The following is a 20,696-nucleotide window of genomic DNA, read 5'->3' as shown; positions in this document are numbered from 1 at the left end:
ATGGCAATTCTTGACCTCTTTGGTGCAGTAAGCGACTCTCGTCAAAATACTTCCCGCGGGAGTAATCGACCTCTGGAAGTTCTCTTTGTTCTGCTCTGACCCATAAAGGCGCGTTTCCACGGGATATTCTCATGACTTTCGATTTTTTGATGTCGATACCCAGTTTTACGTATTATAACATTATCTACATATCTGATCTTGTTAACGATCTATCCTCGAGTCTTGAAATCTCCAATTATGAGGTACAGTATGTTTACTTGTTTTTGTTTGAGTGTATTCAGAAAGCCGAGATGTCCAATTAGTGTACTAATATTTAATTGTATTGCTAATACAGGAAGTGTTAAGTGAGTATTTACAGTAAAAACTTAAGCTTATAGTGTATTTAAAAATAAAATAAAATGGTGAGCGTTGGAAGGCTATGAGAATGGTGGAGGCCGATTAGAAGACTTTTTTTCTAAACCTATCAAAAATGATATTGTCGCCAGTCAGAAAATTTACTTACAAGCAACGTACAGAACAAAGCAGGATCAGATCCGACTCAAACTTCGCCCAGAGGACACATATTAGAAAAGAAGAAAAAAAAAAATGCCAAATTGGAGCTGCCCCCATCCAGAAACACCAGAGATATGCTACGCAACATAACGCACCATGCGACAATATGATATAAGGTAAACGTCGCTCGCAAGATACCCATTTATGTCGAAAACGGAAAGAATGGGCAGCACAAAGATGATATCAAGATATTTGATATGCTATAACATTGACTTAGCGGCCATCTTTAAAGCCGCGATCTTGGATATAGCGTAAGGTATTGAAATGACAAACGGAGTGTGTGATATATCAATGTAAGGTAAAATGCAAAAGGGAAGCCAATGATGTAACCGCGAAAAACATATGTATAATGTGTGGACGGGATGAAGTGTGGAAGACTCGGGCAAAACAAACGCGTGTTTGAAGGACAGAATAATAGGGCAAGACCCCATGACAATGGTACGCGACAAGTAACTGCAACAGTGACTGTGTATGGAAGTGCATCCGCCTTGACAGATTATGCCTTTCGAGGATATTGGTATTCCGTTTGTGACAGTGAAAACCACAGTTGCAACCCGCGATACGAGTGCTCGTTTGGAGACTACATAAACTACAAAGGACTGTTTCTTATGGAACAGCAGATCGGCAGATCGCTCCGGAGTGTAGGAGATGATCTTGGATTGGTGATCAAAAACACGACCTACCCGAGATTGAAGCCCACTCCTGGACAACGTTTTGTACATTTCTTGTTCAATTTTCTTGATGTTTTCTGTGAACAAGGGACATTTCGACGCACGTTTGTTTAAACAACACTATCTGAAGCAAAGTGTGTACGGATGAGAAAGCCCAGCCAATTTCTAGCTTACATTTCTTTACGAATGTTTCTTTTCCGTTGCGCGGTTTGCTACACTGTTTTGCGACGGTCCCAAACAGTCACAATATCAGGGAAAGGCAGCGTTCTGCATTGACTCAATGAGTTCCGTGAGTTGTTGCAGAAGGCTAGTTTACCACACAATGAAACGACTCGAATTGAGTCTATTGGTTTCGAGAGTCATCCACATTCACTTTTGTTATATCGTGGTTGTTCAAAATCTCCAGCATGTTTTCAGTTGTTTGTCGTTTGTCCACTGTTGGTTCCGTCGATTGGATGTACACTTGTTTTGGAAGTACACATTGCATTAGTAACATCGCATTGAGGTGGTTAGCCATTGCAACTCTGCATTGGTGTTTGTAGATGAGCGATACTGCGGACACATTCACTACACAGAATATTGCGCGTTTTGGCTTGCGTATACCACAAACACACTATCACTTCTCACTGACCTGCCCCTGCTGTCACGTTCACTTCATTTCATATGTGCCAGTGAAACCAGTAGATACAATTCGAGTCGTTTCATTGTGTGGCAAACTAGCCTTCGAATGGGAGATTGCAACAACTCATAACTCATGGAATTCATCTAGTCAATGCGGAACACTGCCTTTTCCTGATATTGTGACTGTTTGGGACCGTCGCGAAACAGTGTAGGAAACCGCGGAAAGGAAAAGAAACATCTGGGCTTTCTCATCCGTACACACTTTGTTTCAGATAGTGTTATGTAAGCAAACGTGAGCCGAAATGTCCTTTGTTTACACGAAACATCAGGAAAATTGAACAAGAAAGGTACAAAACGTTGTCTAGGAGTGGACTTCAATCCCAGGTTGGTCGTGTTTTTGATCACCAATCCAAGATCATCTCCTACACTCCGGAGCGAGCTGTCGAATTGCTGTTCCATAAGACATAGTCCTTTGTAGTTTATGTAGTCTCCAAACGAGTACTCATATCGTGGGTTGCAACTGGTTTTCACTGCCCCAAACAGAATCCCAGTATCTTCGAAATGCATATCCTGTCAAGGCGGATGCACTTTCATGCGCAGTCACTGTTGCAGTTACTTGTCGCGTACCATTGTCGTGGGATCTTGCCCTATTATTCTGTCTTTCAAACACACGTTTGTTTTGCCCGAGTCTTCCACACTTCATCCCGTCCACACATTACACATATGTTTTTCGCGGTTACATCTATGGCTTTCCTTTTGCATTTTACCTTACATTGATATATCACACACTCCGTTTCTCATTTCAATACTTACGCTATATCCAAGATCGCGGCTTTCAAGATGGCCGCCAAGTCAGTGCTATAGCATATCAAATATCTTGATATCATCTTTGTGCTGCCCATCCTTTCCGTTTTCGACATAAATGGGTATCTTGCGAGCGACGTTTACCTTATATCATATTGTCGCGTGTTGCGTTATGTTGCGTAGCATATCTCTGGTGTTTCTGGATGGGGGCAGCTCCAATATGACATTTTTTCTTCTTTTTTATTATGTGTCCTCTGGGCGAAGTTTGAGTCGGATCTGATCCTGCCTTGTTCTGTACGTTGCTTGTTAGTCATGGGAATTCAGGGAAACCAGTATCAGTATTTCAACGTGAATCATGAAGAATTATTAGTAGATGCAAGTTTGAAGTTAAATGTTAAGTATATCAGTTTGTGGACTTACAATAAAGATATACTAGAATCAGTGAAAGACGAATTCCTTTTGCAATCAGGAAAGCCATTTTTGCTATATATTTTGATGTTATTTAAACTAGTCATTTTCTCTTTTGTAATGCATACGATACCCGTTTTGTTTTCCACTTTAGTTTCATGTTGTTGCAGTTTTACAACCGAAACTCCACACATTAGATGGTATTAAAAAGGTACAACTAAAAATGGTGCCCACGGACTACAGAGCATTATTCTACAAGTCAAAGCGAAAAATATATATAGTTGTGTATCTTTCGGGTCCTTGTCTGGAGACGCGAATTCCGCTATGTGACAATATCTCAGATAAAGAACCTCCAAGAAGATCTATCAATCCTTCAAATAGTTACATTGATTCTTTACAGATGGCATTTACGATATAATTGTCTGTGTGTGAAAGTAATGAATTACTTTCTTTTAATAATATTGTTGTTGTCTTGTATGTTTTCTGTATGCATGTATTTTATGTTTTAGATCCCGAAATTCTTCGTGAACTGGAGCGTGATAGGTTGCTTGTGTTTACTCCGTCGCGTGTTTCAACAAAAGGCAAGCGCATGGTGTGTTACGACGATAGGTACATCTTACGCCTTGCAGCTGAATTGGATGGCATTGTTGTTTCGAATGACAATTACAGAGATCTAGCCCAGGAGAGCCCTGAGTTCCGGAAGGTTATAGAAGAGAGGATACTTATGTATTCATTTGTTAATGACAGGTAATGCTGTTTGTTTGGATTGCAGTTACTGTACACTTACATTCAAACTGTGTATTATTTTAAGGTGATGGTCACAGTTCGGAGTAGAAATGTCTGTAAAATTAAACAGGAAAAGGAAATACGTACTTACGAATGTGTTTAGTCGATAACTTGGAGCGAACAGACAATTTGAAACAAGTCTTATGTGACGTGGAGAGTGTCAGATATAAAAACAATACCGTCTTTCTCTATAAGATATTTAGGGTTGTATTTAATTTCGTTTTAGGGAGCTCATGTGGTTCGGACCACGTCTCATATAGCCTCGCTGCTGAACGGGATGTTAAACTCAAAATCTAGTCTAGTTTAATTTCGTTTCAAAGTTCCTGAGAAAAAGAACATAACGGGTATATTATGACGAGAGAAAGATATATGAGAGACTGACTGACAGACTTCAAGCGTCTCTGTTCTTACCTAAGATAGCATGGGCTGCATGGGCTCAGTGTTAAAACGCTTATAGGTGGTACGAAGAATTGTTGGGTCGCATGTAATCTTGTGGTAGACAACATCGTTGTAGTTTGTTTTCTCACGGGTTTCCCTCTCCTTCCACTTCCACATTTCACTAATTCTACCATCAGTCACTTACATAGTTCCAACCGTGGATCGTGGAAAAGAGAAGGGTTAATTTTTTTTTTACATGCATACGATATACAAAGCGTGAAAAGTGCACGACTGGACCGAGTTTTGAACTCATGTCTCCGACTTTCCATGCCAATACATTACTAATGCGCTATCCAGTCCGCTCTCGAGCAACAATATATTTCATCACTCTTGAAGTCGGTACTCACCTGCTCAGACCAAGTAGACTGCACCACAACTCCTGTTGTACTTGAACAATGGGTGAATGAGCATCGACTTCAAGAATAGAATGTATTACTGTTCAGGGAGCGAACTTGGTAGTTGTAGTAGTTAACGTATCGGCACAGTAAGCCCGTGACCTGGGTTCGAATTTAGATCCTATTGTGTATTTTTTGTTTGTATATCGTTGAATTAGTGAAATTAGTGTAATTTAAAATCTGTTATTTATCGCACATCATCAGTTCAATGGCTAAACCGCAAATGTGTACATTTTGTCAGTTTCACTTAAATGTAGTTCGTATTACTTGGAGCAGATAGATTCGAATGCCAAAGTCTCGTATGTAAAAGATACATAGGTGAACACACATTTAACCAATGGCAGCAACATTTACCTAAATATAAAAGCTGATTTATCCAGAACTTGAGTATTAAAATGCTTGTAACTCAAATTTAGCATATTCGCGGTTTTGGCATTGAGCCAACGATATGAGCGTACATGTATTTGTAGTATTGTTATTTTTAACATTAAGGCCACATTTTGATTTGCTGTACTGGGTTACCAGCAGAAACGGTCTAGAATAAAACATGTCAATCTGTGTGTTACGATGTTATACGACTTTTGTTCAACAGATTTGTAATGTTGGTTGTAGAAGTACAAGGGACACAGTGATAAAACGGGAGATGTCTCAGTGCGTCACGCTAAATTCCTAAGAGCAAACAATCTTGTCAAAACATGTTATTACGTGAACTGTCGCTTTCTGTTGTGTATAACGAGGTCCTTTAACTTAAAAACATGATATGAACTTAGGTCAAACTTAAAGAAAGAAGAAAGAAAGAAAATAAGTATAAACAATTTAAGTTTTTAATTAAGCACGATTTTAACTTATTGCGTATAGCAAGCCGAAAGCCTGGGAGCAACAACTAGTTAATATGAGGGATGATCGAAAAAAGGTACACTGTAACTTAACGAAAATTTATTTGTAGATTAATAACATTTTTGTCTTTGTGCAGGCTTGAAGACTTCGGATTCTCATTATGTACTATACCCGAGAAGCGAATATTAAAAATGATGACTCGTCTGGAAAATTGGTCAAGAGTAGAAGTGAAGTGAGTAGTGGGGCAGAAACACTACACCTGCTGACATTCATAGGAAGATTGTAGAGGTGTATGGGGAGGGCTAACTTTTGAAAGCAACATGTAGGAAAGTGGTGTTGTGCCTTCAAAGAAAGACGGACCAGTATTGTTAATGACAATCCTGGACACAGCGGTAGACCCATTACTTAAACCACTGACGTTACGCTTGGAACGACTAGAGCACACCTTCTACTGCCCTGACCTAGGCCCACTGACTTTCATCTTTTCGCTGTTCTAAAGCAGAAAATGGTCAGCAACCATTATCTGGCATGTGATTATGTCAAAACCGTTGCCTCACGGTGGCTACGAGAACTTGACGCGGATTTATATGCAAATGGTATATAAGATTTTGTCTGCCGTTGTGTTAAGTGGTTGAACAAAAATTGTGATTACATCGAGAACTGATGTTGAATGCCGTCTATCATCAGGTGTGTTGATCTTCCAGCCATGTATCACACATAAGCCATAATAGGCTTTGTAACCTCAATTTTTTTTCTTTATCACCTCTCGTAGTAACTTTTGGAGTTTCTTGGTGATTCTTATACTACATTTATATGCGGACGTACGCGGCGGTGCCATCTTAACAGCATTTCCCTCGGCAAAACACTGGCAGTGTTCTTAAAGCTCCTAGGACTAAATTTTATACGCAATATATGTAATTTTGCTCCTTTGGTCACGAAGCAAATAATCATTGGATGAATTAAGACGGTTCTGAGTCACGGAGAGAGATAGTTTGTGTGCTATGAAGTAACTAACAAGAACAAGGTTGCAATTACAAACGAGTATGGCTTTTACAAAACTGTTTTTATGCTGTAAAAAAATCGTTCTATATTCGGGTCAATTGGGTATATGATATATTCTGAAGAGGTTAACAGATTACAATAGCATGTGGCAGTCCTCGAACAATGTATATTACTATTAATTTGTAGACTGCTACTTTATTGAATTTATAATCTAATCTCATGGTTTTTTAAAAAAATTATTTATTTCTTTATTCTAGATTTATGCCACCTGATGATCCGCTAGGTCGCTCAGGTCCAACGTTGGAGAATTTTCTTCGTAAGCAACCAAAACGCACAGAACCGTTACCCCCTTGTCCGTATGGGAAGAAATGTACATATGGAAACAAGTGTAAGTTTCATCATCCTGAGCGTGGGCCTCTTCCACATAAGTCTGTTACAGAACGTTTGGTTGAGCATGCACAAAAACAAATTCAGGAGGTCAAAGCCAGAGGAATACGTAGTCGAGATTCTAGCCCAGGTAAGACGACTTTTTCTTTATTCCAATATCTTAACATGGTTTAATACACATGTTTCGGGATACACATTGGATATACAAACGGTTTGTGTACTCAAAATTGAACTTATTGTTGAAACAAATGCTCATTTCTTAGTAGAAAGGTGTCGTATCTTGAATAACTTAAAGTAGATTTTTCCGTCATGATATTTATATTCATTTGTCTGCATTTTCCAAACTACACCAGGGTAAGTCATATGTGTGGCAATGTTCAGCATCCGACTCCCTCTGTACCACAGAAGCCTATTCGGCGAAGTACATCCCATCTCATTGTATAGTTCTTCTCTAACGTTCCACCAATGATATAAGCCCCTGACGATACCAGGCTGCAGGTTTTAAAGCAAAGAACTCAGTATTGCCCATTTTCACATCATCCACGGAATGGAATATTCTGCCCTGCAGGAAGTGTGCCATGGAACGAAACAGATGAAAATCAGATGGCGCACTGTCGGGACTGTAGAGGGTGTTGTTAAAATTTTCACGCCATTCATGTTCACAATTTTCTAGCGGACCCCTCTTGATCTGTGGCATGGAGCGTTGTCAAATTGGAAATGTCGCTTTAGGTACACCAGTGCTGGATAACACGGCGAACAATTTCGTATACCCGTAGCAGCTGTTCCATCATACAATGTCCCATCTACGGCCATGTGGAACGAGCTCCCAGTGCACAGGACCTACGAAATTCCACCACGCACACACACACACACACACACACAATTGTCTTCTCTTCAAAACGCCCTTTTTGAACCACAGGCTGCGCCTCGGTACTCAGTCGAAGCCATTGGTTCCCGGTTTCAGGATAACGAGGAAAGATCCACTTTTCATCACATGATGATCCTCCGACAAACCTGTTATTATTTGGATTTTGAAGCAGTTCTTCACACAGGGTCACACGTTGTTGAGCTTGAACTGGAGTCAACTCATGCGGAACCATTATCGGTTGCTTGGAGCGAAAACCAAGTTGATACAGATGACGAATGACACTGGTTTGTAATGACTGGACCTCATTTGCCAACTGACGGGTACTGGGTTTCCTTCCACAGCGTTCAGGAGGGCATTGATATCTGTTGTGACAAGACGTCCGCACTTGGACTTGAAACCACTTTCTAGCTGTGGACAGGTGGGCAGTACCTTTCACCTTCTAGAGCACAAATTTCCCTGGCTGCTGCTGCACTCAACACCTCTCTCCAGTAATGGCGCAGGAGCACACGACACACAAGTTTTTCGTCAGCCATTGTCCTGCCAACTGTGTATTCAACGAATAGCTCCTCCTACACACCGTTAGCACTATGGTAAGACAGACACGTGACTCGCGTTCTGCCACACCACCTGCAACTGGTCTACATGTTGCACATGGTTTTCCGGCATTGCTTGTGCGGAATCACACAACGCTACGAACATGTGACTCACTCTGGTATTATGGTAATATGAACACGTTATGTTGTATTTCAGCTTTTGCGGCTGATAAATTAAACAACTTGTTTAATGAGAGGAAAATGTTTTTACATAGTAAAGTGAGAACTTTGTCGTGGTTATGTGATTAGCGTACTCGCATTCGGCTTGGGAGATCATGTGACTCAGACTTGGGTCATATCACGTAGACCGTTCAATTGTTCAATGTCTATTTTAGAAGAGGCAACTCAAATAGTCAGAGATTATAAGTGCTAGCTGACCAGGGTTATGAAAAACAATTAAAAATAAGTGGATAAAATTGGGTTTTATTAAATTTTCTATGTACGTTCAAAGCTGTGTTCCTACTGAAAATACCGTTTAAGCATCATTAATGTTCTTTTGTACACATCAAATCATGGATTTCCCTTGTTGCATAATCGGAATCCATGAAGCACTATCAGCATTTCGTGGGACTCACGTTGCACTGTTGGCTTTCGCTTATGTCGATTTCTGGAAAGAATGTAGTAAACAATTTTCTAGAACAACAAAGAGATAGGTACTTCCATGTAATATGATATTATATAATAGGAATAGAACCCTCTATTAATGTTCCAAAAGCGGTGTGCAGCGGCAAGGACAGAGTAAAAGATGCGACTCATCTTTTACCTGTTCTAAGAAATTAGTTGTCCAGCTTATTATTATTATTATTATTATTATTATTATTATTATTATTATTATTATTATTATTATATAATTTATTTATACTTGCTGCTGGTTTATATCCTTGAACAATATTTTATTCTCTGCACAGTATTTCGTCGGTTGTTGAAAAGGCAAAAAAAAAAAAAAAAAAAAAAAAAAAACGCTCATAACTGCTACAGTACGTGTTTCGGAAAATGTACAGAAAGCTAGTTATATGGTTACCGATCGTATCGTAAAGGAAGAAACACACAAAATAGCTGAAACGCTCTTAAAAGCTGTTTGTAAAGAGATAGTGAAAATGTTCCTTCATTCAGAAGCTATCGTTGAAATTTCTAGAGAGAGTACGGTGGCTTAGTGGTAGAGCACATACCTGTCGTGCCTGGAGTCTAGTTTGATCCCCGGCCAAGTAAGTTTTTGATTGATTGATTGATTTTGAGTTTAAGGTCCCGTTTAGCAGCGAGGCTATATGAGACGTGGACCTACTGATTAACGTGGAATCCGAACCACATGAGCTCCCGCCGGGAATCGAACCCGGGTCTCCCGCGCCTACGCTAACCGCTTAGCCAGGAAGGAGCTCAAGTAAGTTTTTGGTTGATACCATCGTGTCCGTGGGTTTTCTCTGGGTACACCCGTTTCCTCTTACACACTCATTCCACCAATTCTTCCATTATCATTCACTTGTCTTAATCATCTGTCTCCCTTAACCTAAAGGGCATAATCGTGGGACCTTAAACTGAAAGATTTCATTTTGAAATTTCTAAAATTCTCTCCCTTCTGATATAATTAGTTGCTAAATTCACTTTCAACTTTGAACTAGGGTTCTCGACGTTGAATGACTGAAATTAAAATTCCAGAGTAGGAGGCTGCAGTGGCACAGTGATAGAGCGTTCACCTCTGGTGCGCGGGGTCCCTGGTTCAATCCTAGCTCGCGCCAAGTGGACTTCGTGGTGAACAAACACTGTGTGCGTGGGTTTCCTCGGGGTTCTCTCGTTTCCTCCCACTTCCTTCATTCCACCGTTTTATTCATTTCCCGTCATCACCGTCTCCTTTAGCCTAGCCGGCATAATCATGGGACGTAAAACTGAAAGATAAAATTTCAGATTAGGAAAGACTGAAATTCATCAATCATCATACATTGTCAACGATTCCTCCATGAAACAGGTGGTTACGTGCAGTTAAGCAGGCACAAGTATCATGTTGAAAGCAGCAGTATAATTATCTATATATTATTAGCGGTGTCTGTGAACGAAAAACTTCAGATCCAAATTGAAAAATTGAAAGTGACTATGTTTATGACTCAATCTCTTGAACTACCCGACCGATCTCGATCAAATATTTGCCGTAGATGCAGTTCTGGCCTGGGAGTGTTTTTAGCTATTCACTTTGTCGGTAGAACTTAGGGTTGGAGGGGGGATTATAAAAAAAAATAAATAAAACTTAATAACTTTAAACAAACAACCAATCTCGATCAAATTTTCAACATAGATGACATTCGTGCCTGGGATGGATTTTACCATTTCACTTTGACGGTACAACGTAGGGATTGGGAGGAGGGGGAGATATACAGAAATCAATAAATTTAAAAATAAAAGTGACAAAGTTCGTGAGTTAATAATACTTGAATCATCCGATCGATCTCAAATAAATTTTCAACACAGATGAAGTTCGAACTTGGGATTTTTTTTTTTTATTTCATTATTTCATTTTGATGGTAGAACTTACGGGGGGGAAGGAGGGTAAATATATGAAAATGAATAAAACTTTATAACTCTTGAACCACCCGACCGCTCTCGGTTAAACTTTCAACATAGATAAGATTCGGACCTGGGATGTTTTCATCATTTTACTTTGACGGCACAATGTAGGGGAGGGGAAGGAGGGACATATGAAAAAAAAGGGGGGGCTGGGATAGTTTTTATCATTAAACTGATCTCGATCAAATTTTCAACATACACGACATTCGGGCCTGGGATAGTTTTTATAATTTAACTTTCACGATGCAACGTAGAGGAGGAGGAGATGATAAAATTTTCAACCACCTGACCGATCTCGATAAAATTTTCATCAACCTAAATGAAGTTCGAATCTGAGATGGTTTTTGTCATATCACTTTGACGCGTAACTTAAGGGAGGGTGGAGAGACATTTGAAAGCAAGGTGAGATACATTTGAAAATGATCGAAAGTAACTGATATTAATGTCGAATCTGTAGTTTTTGGGGTCGCTGAAATGAACAGTGATACTTCCGATACCGTGCCCCGCAACATGAGGAGGGGAGAGGGATATATAAAAATCACCGAAAATGACCAATATCAAAGTGCGGTTTAGTAATAGTAAAAACGGAACATATTACTAGTTTTCCTTAATTTAACCCAGCGAAATCAGGGTGCGTGTTAAATTCGAGTAATTATCGAGAAATTCTTAATTAAAGATATTATTAACGTGTTATTAAAACTACTTTGCTAGTCATGAATATTTTTAATTTTGTATCGTATTCAATCATTCAGACAACAATATTGTCCTGCGCTTGCGCAGGACATGTGGGTTTGCTAGCTTACTTTAATAATAATAGAAATGTGTAATTTGTACAGTAAAATAACTTCATATATAAATCTTAAATTCGTTACACTTACCTATTGTAATAAATTGTAACTCATGTTCATAAATTATTAACAGATGCATGATTTGATTTGTTTAATATTTTAATAAAATACATAACAATAAAAACAATAATAGGTTAATTACAATATACATTTGTATTAATTAATAGTGTCGTAATACACGGTTTCGAGAGAAATAACTTTGAGATTTGCCATGGTGTCTTGGATAGTTTATACTGTGCCATGAATTAAAACAGTTTGCGGAACACTGCCCTATTACAACGATATGGTATATTTGTAACACTTCCATTTTTCTTATAATCTTGAGTGTCCCTATCACTGCGAAATTAAAATACTGCTAATTTTACAGTAATTATGTGTTATCTTCAGATAGATAAAAGATAATCGAAAAGTGGATCAAGACCTCCCTAGACGATGTTATTTTGCATGAGATACCGCTATTACGAGTCACCTAGTAGCTTTCCGTTTGCAGTTATTTAGAAACGCGAAAATAAATGCCCATTTTCTAAATGGCTGGAAATCGAAAGCAGATAAATGAGTCATGATAACGGTATCTCATGCAAAATAATATTGTCTAGGGAGGTCTTGCTCCACTTTTCGATTATATTTTATCTATTTGAAGATATCATACAATTATTGTAAACTTAGCGGTATTTTAATTTCGCAGTGATGAGGCCTCTTAATTATTGCGGGGAAAAGGTGTTGCTTAAAAGTGCACAAACTGTGATGACGGTGTAGAAGAAGAGAGATATAATATATGATATCTAACCGCTGTTATTGTAATACCAGATTCATCGTTTTTCGGGGTTGCTATGACAACCAGTGGTTGTTGATTGTGATACTGAGAGAGAATATAGATAATGAAAGTCTAAAATCACTGTGTATTATTTCAAAATGGTAAGTGATTGATGATGTGTGATTTCATAGTACGTGATATCATATAGTCATTATATTAGCGAACTGGGAAAAGTAACGATTATATTTAAGAAATTATCGTTATACTATTGCATTCAGGATTCAAATCCTCGAGTTAGCCGTCCTGACTGAAGATTCCTTTAGTTTACCTGAAAATACACCAGGGAAGTACCTATATAGTACCTCAAGGGCAAGAACCAGGGATGAAAAAACTTTTTTTTTTTTTATTTATAGAAAAGAACAAATGTTACAAATGTTTTTCCTTTTTCTTTTGTAAATTTCATTTCCAGTTGTCAGTTTGCTTTCTTGACGATTAAAGCCTTTTTGGAATACACTACAATCACATTATACGTCACATACTCCAGCAGGTACGCAAGAATTCGTGAACTTCAATGTAAATGAATATGTACAAGAAATGAATCTGGAAAAGACACTCCGTCACAGAAAAGCAATTCTCATTTGAAGCAAACCAAGTGCGGAACAAAACCTGAATATAGAGAGGAGGGGGAAGCAATAAGATATTTTCTTTTTCTCAATATTTGTCCATGGATCGTACGGCCTAGATACCAATAACAATTATGAAAAATTCCTCTCTCCCCCTTCTATTGCCAAGCAAAAGAACAAAATATTGTCACCCACTTACACAAACTTCAAATCATGTCATCAGCCTTTATTTTTGTCTCCCCTCTTGCAACAATGCTTTTCCCGTTGTTATATTCCTAAGGAATAAAGAGGAAGCAAGCGTAGTTTTCTGGAGCCTTTTATTAATAGATGGTATATGTGTGTGTAGCAGCGTCATACATGCTCGTAAAGCGTGTTAATGGTGATCATGTAGTAAATAATATGTTTGGTTTGTTTTCTAGGAGAGCATTTGAAAGGAAAGTCACTTAGTCTACCGCTGCCATCTACAACTAGCGATAAAGAATCAGTGAAGACAGTGATTAAGAAGACTCCACTTTCACGAACCAAATCCAATATACCGGAGAGCAGTCATCTTGCTGTGCCCAATATGCAGGTATCAAAAAGCAAAAGCGTAGAGAATGTAGCAGAAAGTAAGCTGACCGCCCCTGTGGACATCGGAGCGTTTCAATACACAGCCCCTCAGCCTCTTCCAGAGTATAGTCAACAACAGCAATTCTGGAGTCACCCGGAACCGTGGACGCAACACACATCATTCAAAGGGCAAGGATCGGGTCTTGTATATGGGGATCAAAGTGGACACGTGGCTGTGGCCAAATGCATTTCTGATTCTGACGCAACCACCAACTTAGAAGGGGCAAATTTGCATCGGAAACTACAGCGTCAGCTAACCTTGAATCCAACATATGATCCACGTTTGTATCAGATGCGTGGCTTCGTTCCTCCATATGCACCTCCAGTTCACGGAGACTCACCACAGTCACGACCTCCAGATACCGCCGCCGAGTTGACTGATCACCATTCTTTAGTACGCCATGATAGTGCTGGACCTCCTGGTCAATATGGCAACATAGCACCCGGATGGGATCATCTGACATCTCCCCATCATGCGAGTGTCACTCGGATATCGTCTGATCCAGATTCCTTCCGCCAATGGCCCGCTGCGAATCCACGGCATATGCAGAGGCTGAGCAGCACTTCAGATCCACAGCTGAATTTATACGGAGCTGGGATGCCAGATGCTCACCTGGTGTCGGATCCTTTTGAGGGCAGCCCTTGGCCTCCTGCGGCTCCTCCACCTGTCCTGCCTAACAGAGCACCGCCCATATGGCCCCAACCGCCGTTCCCAATGGCTCGGTCAACGTCTGAAGAGGCGCGCAATCGTCTCTATTATCACCTGTCCTCTTTATTTCCCGCGAAGCAGGTACAAGCTGCTATGCAGCTCTATCCAGATGAAACAAATCCTCAAAAGATCTGTGCTGCAATTCTTGCAATGTTTTCAAAATCTGAATGTTAAAGAAAAAATATATATATATTTAAATATATGTAAAAGGATACATATACGTTGTACTAGAAAAACTGTTAATTTGTTTCAACGAGTCCTTGTATATAACGAAAGTTACTCGAAACAGTGACATGCCAAAAGAGGATGTTCTCTTTGAAATAAATTAACAGAGTTATGTGTAAATAATTTGTTTAATGACCTCTGCACAGTCAGAGAGAAAGAGTATTCTGAAAAGAATATCAGTGGCTGCTGTTAGCATGCAAATATATATATATATAAATAACTGTATATGTATTAGATGTTGGTACATATGGTTTATTGCTTGTATGTCGGAATGTATGTTCGTATGAATGAACACCTTTGTATTAAAAGGAATCATATATATGTATATGAAGATGCATTATATAAATGTATATTATTATCTAAAAATCTGGTACTTCGTAGGTTGCAGCATGTTGTCTGGTACACGATATATGCTGCATATTTTTCTCTTCTACTTGGAGATAATATATGAAAAATAAAATATATATCTATGATTATATAACATATTACTAGTTAATTTAATTACTGTGTTAGATGATTGAGCAGCCATACACTCATCTAAGCCATGTCGTAGCAGATTTTTTTTGTTTTATTTTTTTTTACTTAAATTAATTAATTAATTAATTAATTAATGGAAAGGGGGCGACTCTGGACTTGGGTTCAGTTTCTCAGTAGCTCTACTGTCTTTCCATTCACACTCACTTTTCTTGTCTTGTCTTTAAACATTCCTGGGATTCGATTCCAGCTGGATATCTGGAATCCGTGCATTAGTTTGCAGATGCGTGTTTGAATGACATGAATATGGTGATCATGTCGCTAAGAGGTGATGTGTTATAGCTTACCTCAAAGTGTTTTCTTGCATTACAAGATGTGTATGTAACTTTTAGGAAAAGTAATGATAATTCTGAGAAATATCAAAGTAACTGATTGTGAAAAAAAAAAGACATTACATTTAACTTAATTAGTGTGTAATTTTCTTAATTATTTCCTAAAAACGTTAATACTACTACTTCTACTAGTACTAATCAATACTAAAAAATGAGAGACTTCAATTTTATAGGTGAAGACGAACGAATCCAGAAAACCAAAAAGAAAGAAAGAAAAAAAAGCTTCGATACTCAGCTGTCATTCGTTGCTAAGTAATATTTATTTCTTTGAGCTTTTGTTAACTCTTAAACAAAAGAACTCTTACTTTAATAGTAGAAAATGTTATTCAGTATACTGTCTATTAATTAAATTATTTAAATAGTAACATCATAGCTTTTTCCATAATTTCGTAAGAACGACTTCCATAAAAATTACACAAGTTCTGAAAGTAACCTGAGCAGATCTTTGACGTCTATTTCGAATACGTATACAGGGTGTTTCAAAACAGGACCGACAGCGTTTAGGAGGCGATTCCTGACAAAATAAGACGGAAAGTGTAGACTAACCCGGATGCTCAAATGCTTCCTTTCGGAGTTATAGGCTGTCGAAAACTTGAAAGAATGAAATTTAAAGGTTCATAGCTCCAAAACTATGAGACTTACCGTAGTCGGGTCAAGACTTCACTTAGAAAATGTTACGTGCGGTATTCAAAAATACACGTTTCACAATCCTAAGGCACTTACGCAGCGATGTTTATTATAGAGGCAGTTTGGCTACGGACATAATTTGAAGTACTCAACAACTGCCTCCATAAAAATTGTTGCGGAAGTACCACAGGATTCTGAAACATGTACATTTGGATAGGACACATACTAGTTTCTAAATGAAGTCTTGACCCGACTACGGTAGGTCCCGTAGTATTGGAGCTATGGACCCTTAAATTTCATGTTTTCAGCAGCCTATTAACTCCGAAAGGAAGCAATTGTGCACCCAGGTTGGTCTATACTTTTCATCTTATCTTGGTGTCAGGAATCACCTCCCAAACGTTGTCGGTGTTGTTTTGGAATACCCTGTATACAGGCTTTTGTTATTCAGTTGCTGTACGTTCTTAACTGTGTGTAAGAAGATATACGTTACCCACGCAATTGTTTCTTGTGTTTTATTAATGATTTAATAATATTTTTTGTGTATTAAACTCTCTTGACTGCTGATATTAGTACAATGTTTTCAAAGAAATGTAAGTTTTCTTTCTTTTTAACCTTGTAAAATTCTTTAAGTTAAAATATCTTCAGTAAAAAAAATGTGGGGAAAAGAATGTTCGTACAGGTTTTTATCTCAATGCAAAGCATAGATATTTAAAAATATAAATACGTATCTTGCCTTGATTTACGTAGCAAATGAAATTGTATGTTTGTACCATGACGACTGCCGTTCTGTTAACGGTTACGCACTTATTACAGTGAACGATGAAACTTGACAGATTTCCGATAAAATGCATGTTTATTGGAAATTGTGTTAGTGTTTCAAAGACATAGACGATGTACGATTGAAGATTACATTTAAAGTCTTTCTTCACCCGTATAATTAACTTCGATTCGCGTAGAGAAATATGTACTGCAAAACATAGGAAGTATTTTATTAACAGTAAAATATCTGCTCGTTGCAGTTTATAATTTGCACATTTTATAATAAAAGTAATGAAGTAGCATAATCTGTATTTTAAAGAAAGAAAAAATGGATGAAAAATTGTGATAAATTTGTAAATGTATTAGTTAACTTATTTTTGTTTTAAAACAATTTGTAATGGCATGTTTAATCTGTGTAGCTCCAACATATGAAAAGTTTTGGTATTTACAGCTTTTGGACAGGTATTAAATTTTGGTATCTATTGTCACTAATGAAACAGAAAGTAATTAAGTTAGAATTGTGTGTGTTTAAAATGATCTCGAAAGCTAACTTTTGCTGTTAATTCAAATTAAATAAGAGTTTGTGCGAAAATAACTACAATGTGAGGCGGAATTTAATTCGTAAGTCTAAATATTCCAAAATATTGGAAGAAAATTTTTTTGAATTTTGTCTTGTACCAAGCTATCAAATCTGGGTTACTATATAATCCAACTCTCCAAGATAGTTTTAAATTATTGTCCACTCTTCTTGAAATATCCAGATTGACAGAAGAAAATTACGTACATTTTCTTCATTTGGTCGTTTGTTCTTAAGATTTTTTAAAACATGTACAGCCTCTGGCGTGAAATTTAATTCTGGGTCAGAGGCTACACGGGTCGGGTTTGAATACTTTGCTATAGAATTGCCAGTGATACGTCAGGCGGGAGACCGTTGTTCAGTTCCTCGCAGTCCACCCCATCATATTTGCACGTGTCGTGAACTCGTTAGATTTTATTATGCTTTCGGAGATCATAATGTATGTAACTTTCCAAACTATGCCATGTAGTTACAATTTTCAATTATTCTGACAATAGTTTTATGTAATAATTACTTTGAGTTATGATCAGTTGAGTAATTTTGATTTGTAACCAGAGATTAAACACGTACTGTTTAAAGTTAGATTGCCATGCTTCAAGAATCTTGTAGCCGTCATTAAAACATTTTGAAACCGTATCTTTCTATTTACTGATTACACATTAGAACTTTCTGAAAACAAAAAAAAGATATCTCTACAAGGTAACAAACATGCAGCACTGCACTCTAGTGGACAAATAGTGAAAATCCTCATTAAAAATGTGTATTTTGGTGCGCTTAGCCTTCTTCGTTCAAAAGAATCCGTTGTTTCAGAAGCGGCGAAACTGTTTTTTAATTTGTGTCAGTAGGAGGGCGATAGCAGGTAGCAAGCAAGACGACCCAGAAAGTTGCACATGGTTTGACTCCTTGCAAGAAAAGGAAAAAGTTGTATGTCCCTTTCAAGACTATGCTTACATGGAGAAATATTGTAGGGTTGCAAGATTTTTTTTTTTTTTTTTTTTTTTAAAGGACAGCTACAAAATCCTTGCAACATGGCAACCTAGCTGTACTGGTATGAAGAGAGAAAAAAGACAATATTACTGCATTTACTATTGATTATAATAAGGTATAGTATTGAAGTGAAAACCACAAACTTTAAATTGAAATAGTTTTGGTACTATAGCACGAAAATTGGTTCACTTTAAAGTGGATTGTTTTCAGTTAAGTGTGTGTACTTTACCACAATTAGGAATAAACAATTTAATTATATTTATAAGGTGGAATAGTATTTCAACAGAATTTCGACTGCATGATTGTTCATGCTGCACAGTCAGCTTATTTTGGAGATCTTTAATACTTTAACAATTCCATTAAATTTTCTTATTTGTCTGAAAGCTATATCTCAAAAGTTCTTCGTTTACTGGATGTGGTAATGTTGAGCAGTGAAAGAAAGAAAAAAGTATATATATGCCTTCCATAATTAAAAAGTTGCAAACAATTAATTTGTGCTCAAAATTTGTTCTGTTCTACGAATGCGCACAACTTAACCTCTTAAGAGTACTAATACATCTGTTTCTATAACCTGTTTTGTTTGTTATTTATTTATATAAAGCTGTTTCATACTACGTGTAGTGTTTAATAACTATTTAAACAATGTAGATTTTCACTTCTTTATATGTTACATGAATGTTGAATGATGTGCAAGGTACTATTTGTACGTCTCGAGTACAAGAAGCGGACTCTGTTGTTAAGTAGTGCATTACGTTTGTCTTTTGTTGTTACAAAAAAAATATGGGCTTACTTTCTTCCCGTTTGTTGTATTTACTGCTGGAAAAAAATAACTTTTTTTTTTAAATAAAAAAGACAACTGGTGAAAGATTTTTCATTGTGGTGTTCTTTTCCAATCCTTGTAGCAAAGCGTGCATTGGCGAGTATAAGTCTATTCATTTCCAATTCATATAAACTGAAAGATTAAAAACTACTCACCAAACTGCACGTACTTTGGTAGATATTGTTTGGAAGATTGTTCCACTTACGTAATACTCTTAATAACATCAATCTTGCACATTCTGTTAAGATTAACACTCACCTATTATGCGCCAGAAGAAAGAATTGTTTCGACTCTGCAATTAAATATATGAAACAGTAGAGTGGCCAAAAAACTTCCTGAAGACGATCATGGCACCGATGGCTAAAAGATCGAACCCACAATTGTCAGAGGAATATAAAACTATTAGTCTCATATCTCACACAGCAAAAATTTTGCTTCGAATTCTGAACAGAAAGTTTTCATTTGTTTTGGAAGAACAAATGAAAAAAGCGGAAAAGGAACAGTTCAGGAGAGGTAAGGGCACAAGAGATGCAATTGGATTATTAAGGGTGATCGGAGAAAGGGTTATATAGAAAAAGGGAAAGAGGTCTATGTTTTATTTAATGATCTAGAAAAAGCTTTTGGTTGCGTGGATTGGGAATTGTTACAAGGTGTAAAGAAGGTTATTTTGGAATGAAAGATCGAAGACTCATAAAAAACTTGTATATGAACCAACAAGTAAGTGTTAGAATAGGGGAGGAAATGACAGAAAAGAGTGCAGTTGGAAGGAGAGTACGACCGGAATGCTGTCTTTCGCCCACATTGTTTAGACGAGACAGTGAAAAAGAGCCTACATAATGAAGACGGTATTTCGGTAGGAGGTAATTGGTTAGATGTATGCGGTTTGGAGATGATATGGCGCTTATTGAGGAATCTGAAAAGAAAATCAATAAGATGTTAGAAAACTTGAGAAAGAGCTGTGAAGAATATGGGATGAAAATAAATGTTACAAAAACAAAAGCCACTGTGATTGGAACGAGGCGGTCGGTGTCAAATATAGAAGTAGGAGAGTAGGAAATAGAAAACGTGAATAGTTTTCGATACCTGGGTAGTATCATTAGTGATGTGAAGTGTGAACCTGAAATTAAAGGATAGAAATGCGAAAGAAAGGAGGAAAAGTATGTTTTGGGGACCTTGAATAAAGAGTTGATAAGAAGACTCGTAGAAGGTTTCGTGTAGGGTATTGTATTGCGCCAAAATGATGAGAAACGACTGGAAGATTTCGAAATGTGGATGTGGAGAAGAATGAAGAGAATTAGCTGGGTTGGGCGGTAAAGAAATGAGAAGGTGTTAGAAATGATGAAGTAGATAATAATTTTAGATATTATTAAGAATAGG

The 20,696-nt window shown here is 37.6% G+C and overlaps 1 protein-coding gene across 2 annotated transcripts in view; it reads left to right on the top strand.

Annotated features, from left to right (window-relative positions):
- Positions 1 to 19,364, top strand: part of LOC145663126 (uncharacterized) — a 37,848-nt gene extending 18,484 nt beyond the window's left edge. For both annotated transcript variants that reach the window (XM_081729415.1, XM_081729416.1), the window contains exons 4-6: positions 3,566 to 3,803; positions 6,772 to 7,031; positions 13,560 to 19,364. In XM_081729415.1, coding sequence (XP_081585541.1) covers positions 3,566 to 3,803; positions 6,772 to 7,031; positions 13,560 to 14,632 — 1,571 coding nt within the window. In that variant the 3' untranslated portion in view covers positions 14,633 to 19,364. The remainder of the gene's footprint in view (positions 1 to 3,565; positions 3,804 to 6,771; positions 7,032 to 13,559) is intronic.
- The last annotated feature ends 1,332 nt before the right edge of the window (positions 19,365 to 20,696 follow it).

Source organism: Thermobia domestica, chromosome 10 (assembly GCF_964235325.1).
Source record: "Thermobia domestica chromosome 10, izTheDome1.hap1.1, whole genome shotgun sequence".
Classification (NCBI taxonomy): Eukaryota; Metazoa; Arthropoda; class Insecta; order Zygentoma; family Lepismatidae; genus Thermobia; species Thermobia domestica.
The sequence above is the reverse complement of the archived record's forward strand: the minus strand, read 5'-3'. Positions and strand labels throughout refer to the sequence as shown.